This window comes from Hyperolius riggenbachi, chromosome 3, assembly GCF_040937935.1.
Source record: "Hyperolius riggenbachi isolate aHypRig1 chromosome 3, aHypRig1.pri, whole genome shotgun sequence".
NCBI lineage: Eukaryota > Metazoa > Chordata > Amphibia > Anura > Hyperoliidae > Hyperolius > Hyperolius riggenbachi.
Genome location: NC_090648.1, coordinates 188,820,604 through 188,842,797, shown reverse-complemented (window position 1 = coordinate 188,842,797; position 22,194 = coordinate 188,820,604). Strand labels below are relative to the sequence as shown.

General features: G+C 41.5%; 1 protein-coding gene across 2 annotated transcripts in view; it reads left to right on the top strand.

Moving 5' to 3' along the window:
- The window catches only part of LOC137563238 (tropomodulin-2-like), a 102,481-nt gene extending 80,571 nt beyond the window's left edge, over positions 1-21,910 (top strand). For both annotated transcript variants that reach the window (XM_068275447.1, XM_068275448.1), the window contains exon 10: positions 12,854-21,910. In XM_068275447.1, coding sequence (XP_068131548.1) covers positions 12,854-12,888 — 35 coding nt within the window. In that variant the 3' untranslated portion in view covers positions 12,889-21,910. The remainder of the gene's footprint in view (positions 1-12,853) is intronic.
- Positions 21,911-22,194: the final 284 nt, after the last annotated feature.

Genomic DNA, 22,194 nt, shown 5'->3' with positions numbered 1-22,194 from the left:
CAAAATGCCTTAATAGCATAGGGAATTAGGGAATACAGTGTAGGTGCATCTATCTTCACAACCAGTCATACCTCCTTTGGAGGAAATGGCTTTGCAGTTGTTCTGTAAAGTCTGTCTTACTACAGGAGAGTGACTGCCCAGTATCCAGTAGGACCTGAAGCAACAAGCGGGGACGGTTAATTCCCCCGGTGCTTATAGGGTGGTTGCAGGAACTGCAACCCCTTTATGAGTATATATCTATATACTGCCATCCTTCTTATGCCAAACATTACTGCACCATTGGGCTCCTGGTCTCCCGTCTACATCTTGCCTAGGTATTCTTGGTCCCTACAAAAATCCCTATAGGTTGTTTGAAAACAAATGTCTTTTTAACATTCCTTTAAAGGGAATGTCCAGGCTAGATTAAAAAAAGATTCCTCCAGCACTTGGCAGCTGCCGCTGCTCCGCTCGCCGCCGCTCCGCTCGCCGCAGCTCTGCTCTCAGCCGCTTGCTCCTTATCCCCGACGGTTCGCCCTCTACTGCGCCTGCAAGAGCGCCACTGTCAATCAAGTCCACGTTGTCAAGAGTGTACTGCGCAGGCAAAGAATTACTGACCAGGAGCTGCTGTTAAAGCATTCTTTGTACACAGATTACCAACAATTATCCTTTAACTGGTTCGCGTTCAACAGTTTTTACCCCTTAGGGTTCCTGACATTTTTGACACTTAAGCTATTTAATTACCTATGCCATCTTAGTGATATATATCTTGTTTTTTCAGTACAATCTAGGCTTTCTTTAGGTAATATTTTTTCTCCCAAATCTATTTTATTTTATAGTCATTTTTTGAGGAAAAATTAGGTGTAAATGCAGAAAATACCAATTTTTTTCATTTTTCACCCTTCCTAATTTTCACATGACAAGTCTCACAGTTATAAAACACATAAAATGAATTATTTGGCCCTTCCAGATTAAAACAATACCCCATATGCCATATTTTACTTCTAGCTGAGCATGTGGCAGACCTTTAACCACAGCCTGCGCCTCCGTGGCGATTGAATGTGTTCGCTAGGGCGACAGTTCAGGTGCTATCGAGCTGTACAGATGCATCCCGAGGCAACGGCAGAGCGTTACATCTTCAGAGTGTTGGGGCCTGAAATTTTTGCCCTAGCGATCGCTTCCGCTACAGGTGGCAGTCATTAAAAGTTTAGGAGTGAAGGAAATGTTTGTTTGTTTTTTTCTTTTGTTGTTTGGATTTACTTTATATGTAAAAAAAAAAATGGGTGGAAAAGAGAGTATGATCTTTGATGGAATTTTGATGTTGTGTTGTCTTTTCCTCAATAAATTATCTATCTATCTATCTATCTATCTATCTATCTATCTATCTATCTATCTATATATATATAACATTTATAAACATTCAGTCTGGCTTTGCTCAGGAATCATTATAGCTGAGTCATTATAGCAGAGTCAGAAGGGGGCAGGCTTGGGCTTGAAAAGTGGTCAGAGAAGACAGACCCAGCTATAATGATTCCTGAGCAAAGCCAGACTGAATGCTCAGCTGGGGTTTTTATCAGGGCTGATAACAAGCAGGTTGAGCAGTGAAGAATGAAACAGAGAGCAGGGTAGGTGTTTTCTCTAATGTCCCCACTGATATATATGGTAAAATTACATGAGGGTACTTCCTCTCTGGTTCACTTTAAGAGGTTTTCAGTGGTGCTGAATGTGTGGCTTCAAACCCAAGAGGTCTCATTCTATTGGTTATGTGGGTGTGGCTCCAAATCATTGAGATATCACAGCCTCTCACTCAATTTTCAGAGCACCACTTCCACCACTGGTGGGCACAGGAACTTTGGGGGCAAACACCTGTGCCCAGTAATAGGAGTGAGGATTTATGGAAAAAGGCCCAAAATCAAAGTGATCAAATAAGCACCCCTGCTCAAACTAATATGTGTAGTTATGGGAGATTTGGTGGGTAAACTTTGAGAAAAAAATACAAAAGAAGGACAGGAGCCCAATATGGTGCAGTATGTTAAGCACTTGAGCTGGTGAAGAAAAAGATGAATTAGGGCCAGCGGCCCATCCCTCCTGAGGAGGGTCACACAACTAGTAAGCAGATTGGGTGAGAGGCTCCCGGGGTAGTATGTAATACATTTCACAATTTAAAAGGAATAAAAGAGGTATCTTACCTCAATGAGAAGTCTAAACGCTATATTAGGATAAGATTTAGTTTATTGCGAACTGTCAGACAACGCATTTCGTGAGTCACACGCTCACTTCCTCAGGTCAATAAAGTGCCTAAACAGATACTGTAGATGCACAATGCTCAGAGTTCTGCATAGAAATTTCGATACTAACTATAAATATAACATCGATATGCAAATGTTAATTAAAAAAAGCTACGCATCAAGAACAACTGTTAAAACACAGAATTAAACATAATAATATGGTATACTTGATACTGTATTTTAACAGTTGTTTTTAATGCATAGCTTTTTTTTAATTAACATTTGCATATCGATATTATATTTATTATTATTATTTATTTATATAGCGCCAACATATTCCACAGCGCTTTACAAAACACAGTAAGACAACACAGGGAACATAGGTACAACCAAAAAATATACAGCAGAGTCTCAAGCAGCACAGATCTTGCAACAGAAACAGTAAACATTAGGAGGATGACCCTGCCCTTGCGAGCTTACAATCTAAAGGGTAGTGGGAGACACACTAGGTAAGGAGACGTGGGGGGAATGGATGCGGCAGTGAGCCTTTGCCTCTGATTACACTGTGTACAGATAAGTAAACAGGGGCTAAACAATGTTATGAGCTTGTCTGAAAAGGTGTGTTTTAAGAGTGTGTTGAAAATGTCCAGGTTTGGAGCATGATGTACAGGCTGAGGGGTGATGCTCGTGTTAAGTCCTGGATGTGAGCATGAGAGAAGTTGATCAGCTTAGAGGCCAGGAGAATTTCTTGGGAGGAGCGAAGGTTGCGGGAGGGACAATATCTAGAGATTAGTGAGGAGATGTATGGAGGGGACAATTCGTGAAGGGCTTTGTATGTTAGAGTCAGGAGTTTGAAGTGGATCCTCTGGGTAATGGGTAGCCAGTGGAGGGAATGGCACAGTAGGGCTGCATCAGAGGAGCGTGTGGAAAGGTGAATGAGGCGGGCAGCTGAATTTAGAAGGGATTGTAGAGGTGCTAGCCTGTTTTTTGGTAGACCACAGAGCAGAGTGTTGCAGTAGTCTAGACGGGAGATAATTAAGGCGTGTACAAGCATTTTGGTGGCCTCTTGTGTGAGGAAGGGACGGATACGGAATATATTTTTGAGCTGGAAATAGCAGGCGGTGGTTAATGAGGCAATGTGAGGTTTAAAGGAGAGCTCTGAGTCAAGTATAACCATCAAGCAGTGGACCTTAGAGGTCGAGGTTATAGGGGTGTTTGTGATGGTGGAAAAAAATCACAATTTCTGTTTTACTCATGTTGAGTTTGAGGAAGCGGGAGGACATGAATGCAGAAACGGCACGTAAACAGTCTGGGACTCTGGATAGTAGTGAGGAAAGGTCAGGGGCTGAGAGATAGATTTGGGTATCATCCGCATAGAGGTGATACTGGAAACCGAAAGAGTTAATTAGTTGTCCCAGGCCACGAGTGTAGATTGAGAAAAGAAGTGGCCCAAGAACCGAGCCTTGAGGTACACCAATAGACAGTGGGTGTGGGGAGGATTAGTGTTAGAGAAGGAAACAATGTAATAGCGTCCAGAGAGATAAGAGGAGATCCAGGAATGTGCTTGGCCCTTGATTCCTAAAGATGACAGCGTCTGGAGAAGCAGAGCACGATCAACCGTTTCAAAGGCAGAGGAAAGGCCGAGGAGTATTAAAATGGAGAACTGGCCTTTGGATCTAGCTATCAGTCGGTCATTAGCAACTTTAGTGAGAACAGTTTCAGTGGAATGTTGTGGGCGGAATCCAGATTGAAAGGGGTCAAGTAAGGAGTTGGTAGAAAGAAAGGCAGACAATTCTGAATGGATGTGACGTTCCAGCAGTTTAGAAGCAAAGGGGAGGAGCGAGACAGGACAGTAATTAGATAGAGAAGTTGGATAATGAGACTTTTTTTGATAAGTGGTGTGATGATGGCTTGTTTGAATAAGGAAGGGAAAGTGCTAGTGGAGATAGAAAGGTTGAATAGAGTTGTTAGAGTGGGATTAAAGGAGGAGGAAAGCTGGGGGATTAGATGAGAGGGAATAGGGTCCAGGGTCCAGGCAGTGAGATGTGCTTTGGAGATTAGCGAGAAAAGACACCGTTCAGTGAGTTTGGTGAAAGATGTTAGAGTGGAAGAGTGGTCTTGTGGAGTGGGGGATAGGCAATTAGTAGTGAGTGAGGGTGCAGGCGGACAGAAGAAATTTACAGGTGATGGTTGAGCTGGTATTGCATCAATCTTGCTTGTGAAGTATGATGCAAAGTCGTCAGCTGACAGACGTGGTAGGGGGAGGAGGGGGAGGACGAAGTAGGGAGTTAAAGGTGTTAAACAATTTTTTGGGGGGTTGTGGGAGTGTGAGAAAATGAGCAAGAAGAAATAAGACTGCTTGGCAGAGGTGAGGGCATCCCTGAGCTCCTGCATAGTTTGTTTATAGTGATGAAAGTCCTCTACAGCAATGCTCTTTCTCCAGCACCTTTCTGCCACCCTGGAGCGCCTTTTTAGCTGTTTGATTGGTTCAGTGAGCCAGGGTTGCCGGTTGGTTCGGCGGGGGTGGGCGGTGGTGAGTGGGGCAGCGAAATTCATGGCAGAGGAGACTACACTAAATAAGTAACTGGATGCTGCCTCAGGGTCAGTGTAGGAATAAGTAATCAGTTAGTATCTGATTTTCTATGCAGAACTCTGAGCATTGCGCATCTACAGTATCTGTTTAGGCACTTTATTGACCTGAGGAAGTGAGCGTGTGACTCACGAAACGCGTTGTCAGAAAGTGTGCAATAAACTAATCTAATCCTAATATAGCGTTCTCCTTGAGGTAAGATACCTCTTTTCTTCCTTTTAAATTGTGATCTTTATTACGTACTACTTTGGGCGCCTCTCACCCAATATGTTTATTACGTGCAGTGGTCTCCTGAGACCACTTACACATTGGTCCAGCGTGTAAACATCAGCGTAGAGTCTTCTGGGTTCTTCTGCAGGACCCCCATCTTCATTAGTAGCATTACTGCAGTCTGGCTCCTTTCTCGTTGACAGTTGATTGCAGTCTGGCTCCCATCCTGTCATTTGCCATCTTGTTAACTTACTTGAATAGTCTTCTGGAGGACATCTGTCCTGTTCTGCTCCGTTAACTTCCTTGGCTGCTGCTGCTGATGATGATGATTGAGATGATGATAATTATGTTTTGCATGTAAATTTAATGCAAACTGTATGCAACTAGGAACTGGGCCAGTCAAAAACCCCTCCTGCTGATTTACATTGTCCCAGTTCCAACCAGCATACTAATTGCATTACATCTGCATTGAAGCCAGAAATACTAGCAGCTCATTGACGATCTCTAGTGCACTATAAGGGCTCTCTTACACAACATATGATTGCGATTTTACGTAAGATTCTGATTTTTGATGCGATTAAAAAAAAAAATTGTGTGCATGTTTGTGCTTTTTTCTTCTTGTGTTGCTAGCTTCAAGTGAAAATCAGAATTATTGCAATTTGCAGTGTAAAAGAAGCCTAAGATGCACTTTTTCTCCTCCAAACATGGGGAGAAAGTCACTGTGTCTTATAATCCAAATACAGGGAATCCCCCCATGTTGTCTGTGTCCTCCTTTATTCCAGTCTCCTCCTCCACTCACCCCATGCTGAGTTAAAAGCCGTGGGAGCTGATCTCATTCCTCACCTGATCTGAGGGAGCCCACGGCAATCGGCTGCTTCTCCTCTCCCTTACTCATCCCCCTAGGGGGAGAGAGGAGAAGCTACTGATCATGGGCTCACTCGGATTAGGTAAGAGACATGATTGTCTCACACTGCTTATAACTTGGCACGGGGGGCACCGAGGAGAACACAAGACAAACAGGGGACAAAGGAGGACACGGGACAAAAGAGGACTTAAAGGGGGACAAAGGAGGACAGAGGGACAAAGGGGGACAAAGGAGGACACAGGACAGAAGGAGGACACAAAGGAGGACACAGGGGACAAAGGAGGACAGGGGGGTGAAGGACGACACAGGGGAAAAGGACACAAAGGGGGACGAAGGAGGACACTGGGTACAAATCAGGACACCTGCAGTGTGGCCTTGTAATTTCCCCGTCTGGCCAAGTTGTGCTCCACTTCGCATACGGATTCCCAATCACGTTCTCATTGCACAAGTGTTCTATGTTTGTGCAGTTTGCTAAAACTAACTGTGCTTGCGTACATCACTCCCAGCTACAAGAGCACAACTGGGGCACCGCACATGTGCAGTGGAACATGACTGGGCTGGATTGCGGACTCCCCTGTGGGCGAACGGAGCAGACCGGGAGGAGGGCGAGGGAGCCCATGGCCTAAAAAAGGGCTGGAGGATGCCCCAGGTAAGTATAAATCATTATGCTTACCGTATATACTCGCATATAAGCCGATCCGTGTATAAGCCGAGGTATCCACCTTTCCCTCAGAAACCAGGAAAAGGTGATCGACTCGTGTATAGGCCCCCTCCCCAGTATAGCCCCCTCCACAGTAGCCATATCGGCTCGCAGTACAAGTCATCCCCTCTCCCCATACCCAGATGTGTACCAAGGATGATACAGCTGTGTCTCAAGAAGCCACTAGATGGCGTCATAGATATGACTCACATCGATTGACACAAAAGAAGAATCTCTGATCAGTGCACTGCTGACATGTTGCTGGTATTCTCCGCTCCACAAGCCAGGGGACACAGGTAGTGTTGAGCAGCGAACTCTGCACACCATGTTGCAGGGGATGGGGGCACGGACACAGCAGGGCGCAAGCTGGTAAGAGCAGGATCACTAGTGCACGATCCTTATGCTCCTCTGCCATTAACAAAACCTGCTCCACCATCTGTTTTGCTCCACTGACATGCATATAAGCCGAAGGGGTAACTTTTCAGCACATTTTTTTATGCCGAAAAATTAGGCTTATACGCAAGTATATACTGTAATTTATCTCAGGTTTCCTTTAAGAAAATAGAGACGATGTTACATGATTGCCTCAAGTGAACTCAGCTTCATTTTACTGCTTTTCATCTATAGTAAATCCTTCTATAACATGCAGAAAGTGGTTGGGAGACTTGCCCTTCTGCTGTCAGGGGAAATCCTCATAATACCAATGCAAAATAATGCTAATGTCTAATACAGCTATAGCTTATTGCATCGTTATGCACTTGTACTCCAAGCCAAGAGTGCAGTCCAGCTTTCTGAGTCATCCACGATTTCTCTGTACACTATGAAAAAAAGGAACTTTCCCTCACTTACAGTTCCCATGTCTAAATTTAGTGAAGCAACAGAACCATAACTTTTCCTTCTATGTATCTTTTATCTGAATGGGCACTGCTGGCGCTCTGTGAACCAGTCTGCCAGATCTGACATTTGATCTAGTGGATATTTTCAACCAGTAAAACACATTTCAGTCCTGATCAGTTTGTTTCTTATAGCTGAGTACTGATGGGCATCACAAGGCACATTTCTAACATTATGAACGTTTTATTGGAAGCAGAACTCCACTTCTTCTTCCTTCCTTTCTAGTTTTCTAATTTATTGTCAGTTTATATATGGGGGCATACAGATGTAGACACATTTACTGGTACTTGGAAATGATACTATATGCTATCAAGTAAAGCAAAGTGTAATGTGATAATATATTGTTATTCTGTAGGGATCCATTTTTTTTTGGAGCTTTTAGAAAATAATATAGGTAAATAATTGGATTAGAATGAGTCAGAACCAGTTGTTCTCTTTATTTGTATCATGTCGCCAATCATGCAATTGCTCTTTTGGCCCATCACTCAGAGGAGCTCAGTCATATCCCTACCATAGTCATATGTCCCTATCATAGTGTAAGGCCATATTCCTGTGGGGAAGAAATATATAATTTAGCTGTATCTTTTTGGACTGTTGGAGGAAACCCAAATAAACACAAGAATCACATGCAGACTCCATGCAGTGTCCTGGCCCAGATTTGAACTGTAGTTTTGCAGGACAAGAGTGCTAACCCACTACACCACTATGACATTGCAAACCACCTGCTGGACAAGGTTTAGAAAAATCCAGCTATGTATAACATCAGTGATGTCCTCCAGTGTTTTTCATTGTTCACCAGATTTAGCTGGTTATACACAGGTCAATATACTATTGCTGTTTATCTTCCAATGAAGTAAAAATGTGGCAAGCTTAGAGCTCCCTCTTGTGGGAACTCGTAGAAATGCAAAAGTATTCATTTTAAACATCTTTGTCTATGGTTTAAAGCAGCACTATAGTTTTACAGTCAACTGGCATTACTCTCAAATTTTGGAGTGTCCCACTGAAACACGCCCCTACCACAGCTGCAGCCACATCACAATTTTCTATACAGTGCGCCACTGTGGAAAAAATGGGCGGGGCCATGAGATACTGTGGGTGGATTCAAATGTACATGAACCTAGCAATGGTATGCTCTAAATACCAAACAGAAATATGAAACATGACAAAATAGATATTTTTCGTAGTGACCCAGTAAAGATCATATTTAAAGTGTACTTGAGATAAATGGGGGCTTCTTCCAACCCACTTCGTCTCAAAGCCCCCTGTAGTCTGTCTGAGCCAAGTTGTGGAATGTACAGGCCTGACAGTGGCGCAGTTGAGGGGACCAGGAGGACGGCGAAGCAGCAGTCGTCGACTACTGCGCATGTGTGGTGCCGGCCGTGCACACCACCCTTGGGGCTCCCTACATGACAGTGCTTATACAAGCATGCATATTTAGCTGCACCGACTGGCAAGTACTGTACTGAGGGTGCCTACCACTGCAAAGGAATAAAATTGGTACTAACCAGGAAAATTCTACATGCATTTCTTTTTTTCCTGGCAGGATCACGAGTACATGCTAGGGGATGACTGTATAAGCATCAAGCGCTTACCTGAAATAATCACAAATTATTGTTACTGGTAATAGAAATCTATCTGTACAATGCTTTCCCATTCATACATAACTTTTACTTGATTTTTTTGTTTTGTTTTTAAATGCTTTAACTGGTTTATGTATGCATATGAGACTCGTTTATATGCATATTATACACATTTTTAATGCATATTTATATTGCATTAAGACAGTGTTACTATTATATCATGCAGTAAAAATGCTCAGTTATATGGTCCTATTGGAGCTTAAAGGGTAGGATCTGATCACTTCGGGACTTTTCAGTCAAGTAGTATATTTTATATGATATTAGTACTAGGCTGCCAGAAAAGTCTACTATCAGATCAGATATCAGCTGATTTGATACTCAACAAACAGCTGATCCAACCTTAGCTGCTTCTCCAATCTGACTTCACTGAATTGGGAGCAGCAGGGAGCTGGACCGGAGCCCAGTACTGGAGAGCGGCAGCTTTACTGGCATAGAGGCGGAGGGGGCCGCTATTTCCTTATACAAGTACCACCATTATGAGACCCCTCCGCAGGAAGCGAAGACTTACTGGATGTTAGAACTAGGGTGTCCTGGACTCTGCCTTCCCTCACTGGCTGTGGGGTCACCCCTTCCCCCTTGAAGCACTTCTCCTTGGCAGAGCTGGCAAGGAGGGCTCCAGACGACTCCTGGTGGAGGGAGCACCACAGCTGGACCACTCTCTGCATGTTTTTCTGCAGCCTTGACAATGGCTCCAGATTTCACATTGGTAATGCGAGTAAAGCTGCCACCCTCTGGCGCCGGGCTTCTCTCCTTAGTGGCCCCTCACTCCTTTATTGTTTTTTTTTTTCTATGCTTACACTGGGTTGCCCTAAAGAGAAGATTATTTCATATACTCAGCTGATTTGTTTATACCAAGGACTGAGCTGTCTGTGGCTCATTTTACCTTTCCCATACATTGTAAAATCCTGGATTGGAGGTTTTAACAATTTAAATAATAGAAATGCACAGCCATTAATATTTTTGTAACAGGCTAAAAAGCTCTTATACAAAAAAAAAAGATGCCAAGAACAATTTTGCCCTCCTGAGACAGAAGGTATTTGCAGGTAAACAGCTTCTTATGAGCAAGAAGTTACCCTCATAATGCACCAGTTCCAGACACTGACAAATGACATATCTAGTTTAAGTGATCATTACCATAGCCCAAAGTAGAGGAAACTGGTGTCATTTCTGGGAACTTTCCCTGAGAAGAGTGTGCATAACACCAGCAGCAAAACAAGTGTGAGCAGTGATACGGATGTTATGTGTATATTGACGTGTATCTTTTCTACACAGTTACCTCCATAATCATCAGTGAACATGCAAATCATTCCTCCATATCCCTCAGAAACACTGATTTTACAACAACCTGCACAGATTATTTTTCCCCCTTGTTTCTTTGGTCCCTACCAGATGCACAGTAAAGACCCACAATAAATACTTAGTATTAATTTAGATTAAACATGTGCTTTAAAAATCTAGCCATTTCAAATATGGGTTTAATTGGGTTTGAGGTCCCATTCACAATACAGCATTTTGCCGGCGATTTCGGCAAAACGCTCAAGCGCTAGTGCTTTTTAAAGCACTAGTGCTATAACACCCTATGGGCCTGTTCTTACTTGCGCGATTTGTGTTAATCGCCGGCGATTAACGCAAATCGCCAAATGCAAATGCCTGCACCATTTTCAGGCGATTTCCCGGCGATTGCATTTCATTGCTATAGAAGCACTAAACGCGATTGCGGAAAAAATGGCCCCACAGTGTCCAGTGATTTTTCGCAAGGTAATCGCCGGCGTTTCGCGCTTTTAAGTGTGAATGGGGCCTAAAACATCCTTGCTTTGTAGCACATTTTCACAACTTCCTAAAATGTTGATGTACAGTATGTGTGTGTGTGTTTGTGTGTCAGGGCCAGATTTTTAACGCCCAAAGCCCACTATCCCTAGCCAACTCCTGACCAACAGCATCACCAACCCCCCCTCCAAAGATCAGGTAGCCAGATGAGGTACTGAAGGTACTTGAGGGACCTAGAAGCCCTTTCAACTCTCCCAAGAGTAGGAGAGATGAAACAATGGGTATATTCACTAAACTGAAGGTAAGATGAATAATGTGCATAAAGTCTTATGCACGATTCGTACAGCGTAATGCATTGCATGTATATAGTACTTTTTGCACATTATGCTGCCTACTGCAGTTTAGTGACTGTACCCCACTACCAGTCACTAAGAACATGCATGTGTGAAAGATCTGATAATTGCTAAGCATTCTTCAGACTTGATTATTATTATTTATTTATAAAGCGCCAACATATTCCGTGGCGCTGTACAATGTAAGAAAACAAACAAGGGATACATAATGATACAGACAATGATATACATCAAATATGAACACTGATACAAAATACAGCACTGCTGATTACAATTTGATTTAACATGATGACTAAAATGTATAAATGTCTAACAGTGTGCAAGCAATTAAATTAATAACATTCCATGACACAAAAGGGTGAGAGCCCTGCCCTTGTGAGCTTACAATCTAAAGGAATGGGGTGGAAAGAGGAGGTGGGGAAGTATACAGTATATGTACAGACAGTGCGTAATTAGGTTATTTAGTGGGTGCATGGCCTAAGCTAGAGAATATGCTTGTCAGAAAAGGTGGGTTTTGAGGGAGCGTTTAAAGATTTCAAAGGTGGGAGAGTGGCGGATGTGTTGTGGAAGGGCATTCCAGAGGAGAGGTGAGGCACATGAGAAGTCTTGTACACGTGAATGTGAGGAGGTAATTGTAGAAGAGGATAGAAGAAGCTCGTGTGCAGATCTGAGATTGCGGTTGGGTTGGTATCTGGAGAATAGTAAGGAGATGTACAGGGGAGAGAGATTGTGGAGAGCTTTGTAGGTTAGGGTTAAGAGTTTGAACTGAATCCTCTCATTAATTGGTAGCCACTGAAGAGCTTGACAGAGAGGGTCAGCAGAGGAAGAGCTTAATGCTTTTACTGATTCTTTTACTGATTTTTATTTTCACTGATGGCTAGCACTGTGCAATACTCCACTGCTACCTTTAAAATGAGCCAGCAAGGGTTTAAGATTTAGCTTATAAACGGCTGCCATCAATTTCTCTAGGTAAAAAAAAAACCTTTGTCTTTCTGTTTAAGATTTACAAGTGCATGGGGGAGAGAAGAGGGAATGGCTCAACTCATTAACAGTCTGACCAGCTATACAGTACAGCTCAGCTTGAGTTGTAAAGTGGAGCTGATATTCCCATGAATGTAAACCTTACTGGATCAGAACATTTCCTCTACAACCCTTGCACTAAACTAAAGCTCGCACACCAGGAAGTCAGGAAGATGCACAGAGCTCTGGAATTCAGGCTGTATGTGCAGCAAAGCAAGGCGGTTTAGGAGTAGGAGAGATGATTTATTTTGATATGTGGCTCTTATCTCTTCCCAAGTCCTGCCACCCTTCTGCTTTTTCAGTGCCAAAGGCCAAGGCCTTAGTGGCCTTTCCAGAAATCCGGCCCTGGTGTTTGTTTGTGCCACACATTTATATATTATCTTAAATTTTAAGTGCCATGTTATTCTGTTAACATTTTCCATGCTTTTCCTTTGATGTGATACTATGACATTGATATACTTTTATCACTTATTATTGTAACTACTTACATTATTACAAGTACAATAATGATATAATAGTGGTTAGTTATTATATATTCCTGACTTTGCAATGCCCTGCTTGATAATTCCATACAGCGTTTTAATAACGTTTACGATTTCTTTAATTGCAGTTCGTCAGAAACGAGTAGAAAGGGAGCATCAGTAAGATGAGGAGATAAAGAAGACCCCTCTGTATAGGGGAAGAGGAAACACAGTTTGTGAGACTGTGACAGCTGCACTAATAGAACAGCAGTCTTATTAGGCTATGCTACATTGCTGATTTTACAGGATATCATATTAGTTACACCGCTATAAAGGGGAACATTGAGGAATATACCATTTATCCAAATACCTGCACTTGTACTTTTCACATGTAATGACCATCATAGACTGCAAAGACTTCCTGTGATCAGAAAGTGCACGGTGGTTCATTGGTTGGGTCATTTACTGGAAGGTGATGTTGCCAATCTTATGGTGCTGTCATGTGACCATATTTGTTATGTTATGATGCGACGCATCACTGTTATACGTCTTCATATGCGCTCTACAAGCCAGAACCACTTAGCGATTTTTATGTTCTAGTAAAGCAGAAAAGCATATTAATGAAGGGATACAGAGGTATGTGATGCTGATTCTCGTATACTTCAAACATTGTTGTAAGCATCTTCTGCTCAGTTTGACTTTCACATGCGATGTCAATGTATATACATGATCTTTTTATTTGTATGACATAGTTTTGTTTGTACTTTGCTTTGATTTATAGAATGTATGTGAACTCTACTGTCAGAGCCAGCCAAATAAGAATAAAGAATTATTGTTCAGTTAAGAATATATGCATCAAAACTAAAATAGGGTAGCTTCAAAAGGGCACTGATGTCTGTTCCTGAAGACCTTTCATCAGTCTTACGGGGGACCTTCATCAGTTCCAATAAAGTGGATTAGATTCCTAGTTCCTTATTAGAAATGAAGAAGTTGCTTAGTAGACATAAATAAATGTCTTATAGAAACTGCCTTTTTTTTCTTTGGATTCACCATAACTTTGCTAGTCTGAGCTGCAATTATGGTTTATCCAGCTGTTTCAGTTTCTACAAGCTACAGGCAGCAAGGTGTGCCCAGTGCACTGTGCCATACCTTCCAGTGCTTTCTGCCTGGCTGGAGAAGGGCACCACCTGCATGGTACATATGGAATTGGCACCATTGTGAAGCATGGAAAGAATGATATCTTGTACTCTTTTTTTATAGAATTTGGTTTTCATTGTTTTCATCAATTTCCTGCCCTCCTTGATCTTACCTGATCCCCTTACTGAAAAGCATCTTTCTAATAACTAATTCTAACCTCTCCTATTACTCTAATGCCTAGCCTTAAGCTCCGCCATTAACATGGAGCTTTTCTAATGTCTTTCCTTATTCTTCCAACCATAACACACAGAGCTTACCTTCTATTTTACCCCAACACTCTACTCTCCCAATTTATGCCTACATTTAGCCAATAATAGTAAGGGAGACTTAACTTCTATCATTCATTTGGGATACTTTGGCTGATGCTAACTTAACTTTTCTTTTGGGCACCTCCTGACAATAACATAGCCATTGATGTGGCTGCTTAGCTGAGCGTTAAACAGATAATCTAGGCATAGGTGCTGAAGCCGCTTGCTCTGTTTCCTGCAGTAGTCCACATACAGCCTAAGACTGCTTCCAAGTGAAGCATGTACAGTGTCAGAAGGCAAGTACATACTGTATGTCTGTAGACCGGTAGATGCTTGTTTCTCTTTTGATTTAATTAGAACAGTCTCAAAACAATTGTAATATTGTCTGAGAAATGACTTTAAATCATTTGATGTCTCTCTGCTAGCAGACGATATAGGAACTAAAGGCAGAAGTCCTCTGTTATTGTCTCACACTGCCCCCTAATGACAAGTGGTCATAAATACATATTACAGCAGTACTAATTAGTAGCAAGGAAACGTAACAAATTAAATAAAAACAAAGGCCTAAACAAAATTGGCCTGGAGCACTTGCAAGCCTCAAAATAAATTGCCCGCTATAGGGTTAAAGCTTCATGGAAAATAAGTTCTATATTACCTTTTTACCTAAATTTTACTGGTGTAAAATTATTTTTTAGAAAAGATAAAAATGATCTTCCTGGAGAAAACTCAGGAGAAAACGTTAATTGGATAAGGACCAATGGTCCATATGCAAGTTTTCTTCTAGGAGGTAATTTTTCATCTTCTGTTTACAATAACTTTTTTAGCACTCTGCGGTTGAAAAGGTACTAAAAAGTACTGTTAAGATTCATTTGAGTATTTTCTTGCTTGCTAGTGGCTTCAAAGGCATTTTATTGATAAGGCGTGAAAATATTACCTAGGAGAAAACTTAGAAAAAGTGAGTTGCATATGGCGCAATATGTTTATGAAGTATATGATGGATAATTCCAAGCACTACACAGTGTTTTAGAAACGTTTTGCCGAGATCTCTTTTGTTGTTTCTAGAAATATCTCAGGTCAGACATTAAAAGCAGGATATTTTTCATATTTCCTCAATTGAAAACCACATGAACCTGCACCTTACCATGCATCTGTACATTTGTGAGTGTGTATTTATTCTCACACACACGGACAACCTGCGGCATGCAGTATTTTTTATAAGTGCATGCATGTAAAGAAATGTTTGTCTGAACATGCAGAATATATATGAATTCTATTGTCATGTATTCTTTGTATAAATGTTTATACTATTGAAGTCACAATAGAGACATGCCATATTTTGAATTAATGGATGACTCCATATTTGCATCTAGAGACAAGTAGAAGTTAAGTTATATTGCTTGCAAATCATTTTATATAAATAAGCAATTCCTTCCATGCAGATGAATCCATTCACTCATTCTCTTTTCTGCATGGGCCACATATAAATGGGGTTAGGCTATACTATATTTCAAATTATAAACGCTAGTTTCATGTTCCTCTTGTGTAAGTGAGTCAGGACCAACAACCTCTGGGATAATCCTTCTGCTCTGGATAAGTTCTACTTGCAGTTTATTACTTGCCCCTCTAGCTTGCAGTACATGAGGCTGCCTGGAGGCATACATGTAAAAACCTTGTATGTCTGTCACTGCCAAACCTGAAGGGGGAGGAGTACAATGAGGTCTAGTGATAATAATGTATTGGTAATGTCTCTTACTCATGTACTGTATACTATTTACAATGTTCTGACTAACATACAAATTCATCTTAAGAACAAATGTACAGTCCCTATCTTGTTTGTTAATTGGGGACCGCCTGTAATCCAGTAAAGAATCCTGAAGGTACAGGGCAAAGAAATACTATATTATGTACCCTCTGGCACATTTTCCATGGGAATATAGGAAAAACTGCCTGCCTTGTCCAAATTCAGACCTGAATGTTCTTAGTTCTGTGCTTAGTTTGTCATTGATTACATTATTTTAAAGAAGTACATGAAAAAGAGGCACAGGGAAATCTGGGTGCCTAATTTCAGCAAGTAGAATATCGGTAAATTTACTATGTCTTTACTATGATAGTCTATGTTTTGGAAGTGTAAATAACAATAGTAAAATATCAGTAAATAATACTATATTTTACCACAACTAAACCTAACCCTATTCTCACACTGAACCCTCCCACTACCAATGCCTAGCCTTCACCACCCCCTCTCCCCATGGCTAACCTTAACGAACCCCCCAATGGCTGACCTTAAAGCTCCCCCCATGGTTAACTTTAACAACTACCCCCACGGACGACCTTAACCACATCCTGCCCCGTCTCTAACCTTAACTACCCCCCATGGCTAATCTTAAGCACCCCACCACCATGGGTAGCCTTAACCCTCCCCACACACACGTGGCTATTAATGACTACCCGCACAGCTAACCTTAACCGAAACACCCCCCTTTCCCGCGCAAAAAAAGCAAAAATGATAATTATCAAACCTGCAAAAAATGATAATTATTGGTGCCCCATAAGCACCCGAACAAATTATCATTTATGGTATGAAACTTATAATTAAAATTTCTGCCGATAATAGGCGCCCAAATTTCCTGCTTCCATTTGAAAGTACTGTACCTAGTCCGGAGCCCCCTGCTGGCCACTTATTACAGTGCAGACTTCCTGAGCTGCATGCTGCAATACTCTTGGAGAGCTTTGTCTATTCCCAGCTCCTTTATAGACAGAACATTGTGAAGATGCTGATCACACAGCAGCACAAATCACAAAGCCTGAGATTGGCTTCTTCAGCTGCACTGCTTATAATTTACAGTATGTTTAGCTTCAGGGGTTCCATTTCACAGAAGAATTTAGCATATGGGCACTCTGCCCACCAAGTTCTCTTACATCTGTATGTATATACAGAGCTAAGCAATCTTTTTGGCTATAAGTATTCTATTATACTATTTGGTCTTACTGCTTGATTTCTGACATGTAGCATACAATTAGATGGTCATGTTCTATTTTTTTTTCTTTTTTACTCTGTTTTCTCAATTCTGGTTGTCTGTCAGTGTCTCTCCTATAACTGCTTTCTCCAGTCATGTACATAGGTCCTATGCTGGCTCTAATGGTAACTACAGTATGTGAAATCTCACTGTTTGTTTCACTATAATGTATTTGCACTGAGCCCATACAGTAATCTGTACTTAAACATTTCTTTATGAATGATATGTTTACACTGCTAATGATTTTGCATGGAAATGAATAAGTCAGTAGGCATTAATGTAAACAACATTGTATCATGCACTAATATGGAATATAAATGCTTAGCATGGTTCTCAGCCTAGTGTAGCCACAATAAGATAGCATTATCTCCAGTTCGGATGCGTCCAGCTTTCTCTGCAGGGAACTTGTGAGTCCCGTGTTTAACTAATTGAATGCTGTTCTAGTAAAAAAAAATGGTGGTAGTATATAATATGCTGTAAATAATCTTTTAGAGCAAAGAAGAAATGCTGGGTATCATTCCGCTTTAAGAGAAATTGTCATCAACAACAGAGAGTTTGCATATGCTCACCAGATATTTAAAGAGAACTCAAAGTGAATCTCAGGTCAAAAGTAAAACACCTCCAGAGGCTTTCCACACTGTCTTCTATCACTGCCCGGGACTCTCCTGCACATCGCAACCGTGCACCTCTTCATGCACGAGGGTGGCCACACTGCACCCGCGCAAGCACGGCCACTCCTTAATGCACAGGGCTTGCCTATGCTCATGCACTGGCAGTACAGTTGTGCTCGTACTGGAAGAGGACTGTGGTTGTAAGTGTGGAATCTGCCTGAGCTTGTGGGATTCCTTTTTTGGGGGGGCGGAGGTTCACACTTTGCAATGGTGGACTTGAGAATGGTGCAGTAAACCTCTACAGGATCGAGAGGCTTCTCTCTCCTTAAATAAGAAATTTGACCCATGGTTCGCCTTGGGTACACTTTAGAAGACAGCAATGAATGAGCACATTGTTCCCCGCCCTATCCCACCTGCCAGAGGCCACTCTATTGTGAAACGTTTCATTGCCCTTCCTCCCCCTCCATAGCAACAGTGCACATCACTCAGCTGTAGCTAGGGGACACATCTGTATGCTTTAGTGAGATTCCCTATGGCAAATGTCAATCATGATAACTCTGAGATCCGTCCAGCAAGGGTGGAGTTTGCAGCAGAGTGGGTGTTCTCAACTGTTGAGAAGCCCCTCACCATGCTGCTGAAAGATTGTTTCTTTGTGGCAACTGGCAAGCACTGCAGCTCAGAAGATTGTTATCATTATAAGGCATTGCGGGGGGGGAAGGAGAAATGGAGATCCTGGCACTGCTGTAAATCTGTATTTATTCCACAGATAGTAACCAAGACATTGGAAACAATCATACAGTGTTGCAGTGACAAATACCTAGTACAAAAGAGAGACAGAATGGGGTGGCCTGTTATGAGACTTTGCTGTAGCTGCAGTGCTAGCCACAAAGTATTAATATCACAGCAGAGGGAGAGGGTACGAGGGGTGATCTGAGCTCACATGTGTGGAGGTTGATGAGATGGGGAGGAGCATGGGCGCAGGACTCAGCAAGCCACGCATTTTAACATTTATTGCAGATGTTTAGATGCCAATCAATGCAAATGTACTAACATAATAACAAATGGGATGCTAAAGGTTGGGCTTTCACTTGTGCTATATCATTATCACACCTCACCATAATGCTTTAGTCATGCTCTCCCTTCTACATTTCCTACATAAAATAATTGGTACCATCATTTTTCTGCTTGTTTCAGATCTGGCAGTACCAACCATTCAGAATGTACTTATTGAGGCAAATGATTTGTAATTCTAGTGGTCTGATTTGTGACCTATTTAGAAACTTGTTTGGGCATTACGCCACAGTCAGATCACCAGCAGTCTTGTCATTTACATTAAAAAAGCGTTGCTGAAGGTGAAGGTAACTTTCCTGAGATAAACACTTTGAATGCCAGCCTTGAGGGCTATCATACCTTTCACTGTACTCACTTCATTTGACGTATTCATGTTGCAGTTTTCTGTGGACTCTTGTTCTTCCTATAAGCAGATTATCTTTACCTGAGAGACAGCATATCTATAGGTGGTGTAAGCTGTGTATGGAGGCTGGTCTCCCTAGCCATCTACCTCCCCAAAACTAACATTATCCACTGATGTTTCCTTAAATCTGACCTTCCCCATTTCTTATTTCTCATCCACTTACTAAACATCATCTATTCCATATGTTCCTTAACCAAGTAATGTGCCTTCCTGTATTTTTATCCTAACTAAACCCTAACACTAACCTTGACAACCGATCGGTTTTGGGTGGTCAATCATTCAGGAAATTGGACTATTAATGGGCACCTTGAGGTAGATTTTAAAAGGTTAAGCAGGAACTCCAGAAAGGGTCTCCGGAATTTATCCACCCATTTCCTTATGTTTATACTGTCCTAAAACGCTAAAGATGGGAGGTACTTTATCCCTATTTGAAAAAGTAATCTTAAGCCCCTCAATCACTCAGGTGGACATAGCAAATATATTACACCTGATTGCCACTTATGTGCCATTGTAACACTTTCCATGGTGGCAAGGCAAGGCCGGATTTATACTTTGTTTGCTTCTAATCAAATTTCTTGTGGCTCCCCTTCCATGTGCAGCAGCCCCCTCCCATTTATGTGCAGCCTCTTTTCCATTGAAAACAACCATGTATGGCTCTCTTGGACAGCAGTTCCTCTCTACAATGCCTATCTGCCTATTTGCAGTCTCTTTTTCCCCATTTCCATCCTCCACTTCCAATCCCAGCTACCGCTCTTCCATGTCCAGCCCCCACCTCTGGGCAGCAGATGCCCTAGGCCAAGTCCTCTGTGGCTTTCCCAGATTTCCAGTCCTGCATGGTGACATTGCTCAGAGTGGCTGCACACTTTAATACATATAAAGGGCATAGGCATGTTGAAAAGTGTACACAATCTCGAATCCGCTCTTGTGCTTACTTACTTGCTATTTAGCTACTTTCTCATTTCAGTCATGTTGGGAGAAGATGAGCTAGAGGTGCTGGTTGTGTTTCAGCTGTAATTATGCTGAATGTCCTTCGTATGTTAAGTTCTGCCTGACCCAGCTTCTAGTTTTATGGTGACAACAGCTGTGCCATTTACAAAGTTTCCATACCCATTGTCCTAACACAACAAAAACCCATCTATCTTGTGTAACCTATCGATGTTTAAGGAGGAAATACAGTTGAAGGGGTAACCAGAAAGTTAATAGGCACGTTATGTTTTACATGCTGTTTAACAGCATTATAGTTTGGTATTTTTATATTTCTGGCTGAAGTTCCTTGTTATGATTATACTGGGTATTAGTAGTTGCATTTCAGTAATGTAGGTTCATGTCAAGGCTACCAGGAAGAAAATTGTGGGACTGAGGGGTTTAGGTTAGTGTAAGGTACAGTTTAGTGGAAAGATTAGTGTTAGGGGTGTTGGAGTGAAGGGTTAGGGCTGGTTCACACTATGAGTGGATTGCTTTATTTAGCGTCAGAGAGGTGAAAAGCGCATGCTAGAGTAATGCTATGTGTGTTCTCATATGAACTATGTGATTTTTAAAATCACACAAAGAATTACGTTAGCACACACTTTACAAATCACTGGCGCTTAGGAAAGAGCTTGTGGTGTGAACCAGCCCTCAAGCTTGCTGTGTAAAACGTAGTTTAGTGTGAAGGTTATTGCTGGTGGTAGATCAGAGGTGTCAAGGTGGATGTTAGGATAGGGCTTAATCCTGGCACCACTATATTTACAGCAAAATGATACAAGATAATTATAATAATAAATAATAATAATAATAAACCTGTTCCAACAAACCACTACTGAATCCCAAGAGCCTTGGCAGTGCCATTCCTTTGATGTTTCCCATAATGATGGCTGGCACAAGCATTGCTCATTGGCTGTAGCACCTTATTTGACCATATACACAGCCATTATGCACATTGTATCTATCACTGATATGCCAGTGACATACTGACATAAATATACCTATGTGATGTGCACTAAAACTGTCAGTCATGGCCTTTTAAAAAACACAAGTCAGGGGCAATATTCGACAGTTCCTCAAAGTAACCAATCAATCTTCCACTTTTCTTGTGTAACCACAATGCTAAAATATGCATCCTGACTGGTTGCTTTGAGTTGCGGCACTAACTGTTTGTCCTATTTAATGAAGTAATCTTATCCAGTTTATGAAAAAAAGTACTAAAATTAGATGTATAAGTCTAAATAGGATGCACAACTCTTTTATAATTCATCCATGTAAGACCTGAAGCAGAATGTGTACACAAATGAATCCTGCGTGTGATATGACAAAAAGATTTTAATATAAATTGCTGAAGATAGGCACTTTCAAAGGGGTTACGGTATGTTGAAAGTTGCACGTTATATGCTGGAATATAGGTTACTCACCGTGCATTATAGTGTTTTGTAATAAAATCCTCTGCATCTCAGGAGTGCACCAAATATTGTTGATTGTCTTATTCACAGATCTTCCCAAACCTTGTCTTGCTAAGTATTGTATCAACCATAGCTACCTGCTCTGTAATGTGCGATCCGTGATGTCAGATTAACTTAGTATCAATAGAAATATTAAAGGTACTTTTGTTTTATTTTACTTATGTTTTGTAAAAATGTAATGTTATTTGTTAATTTTTTTTTAATAAAATTGTTTTTGAAATGTGTGTGTCACTTCTAAAACTTTATTTAGGCTACTTTCACACAGACACGTTGTGTTGCGTTGGACATATCATTGCATGGAAGGATGGGAGGAAGCTCCCCAAATATATGAAAGGTTAAAACAAACATTTGAATTACCGTATTTCCCGCCGTATAAGACACACTTTTTCTCTCCAAAAATGGGGAGAAAATGTCCCTGCGTCTTATACGGCGAATGAGGTGAATCCCAGACTTACGCCCGCTGATACGAACCGCAGCCACCTCAGGGATTCTCTGCATGTATCTCCCC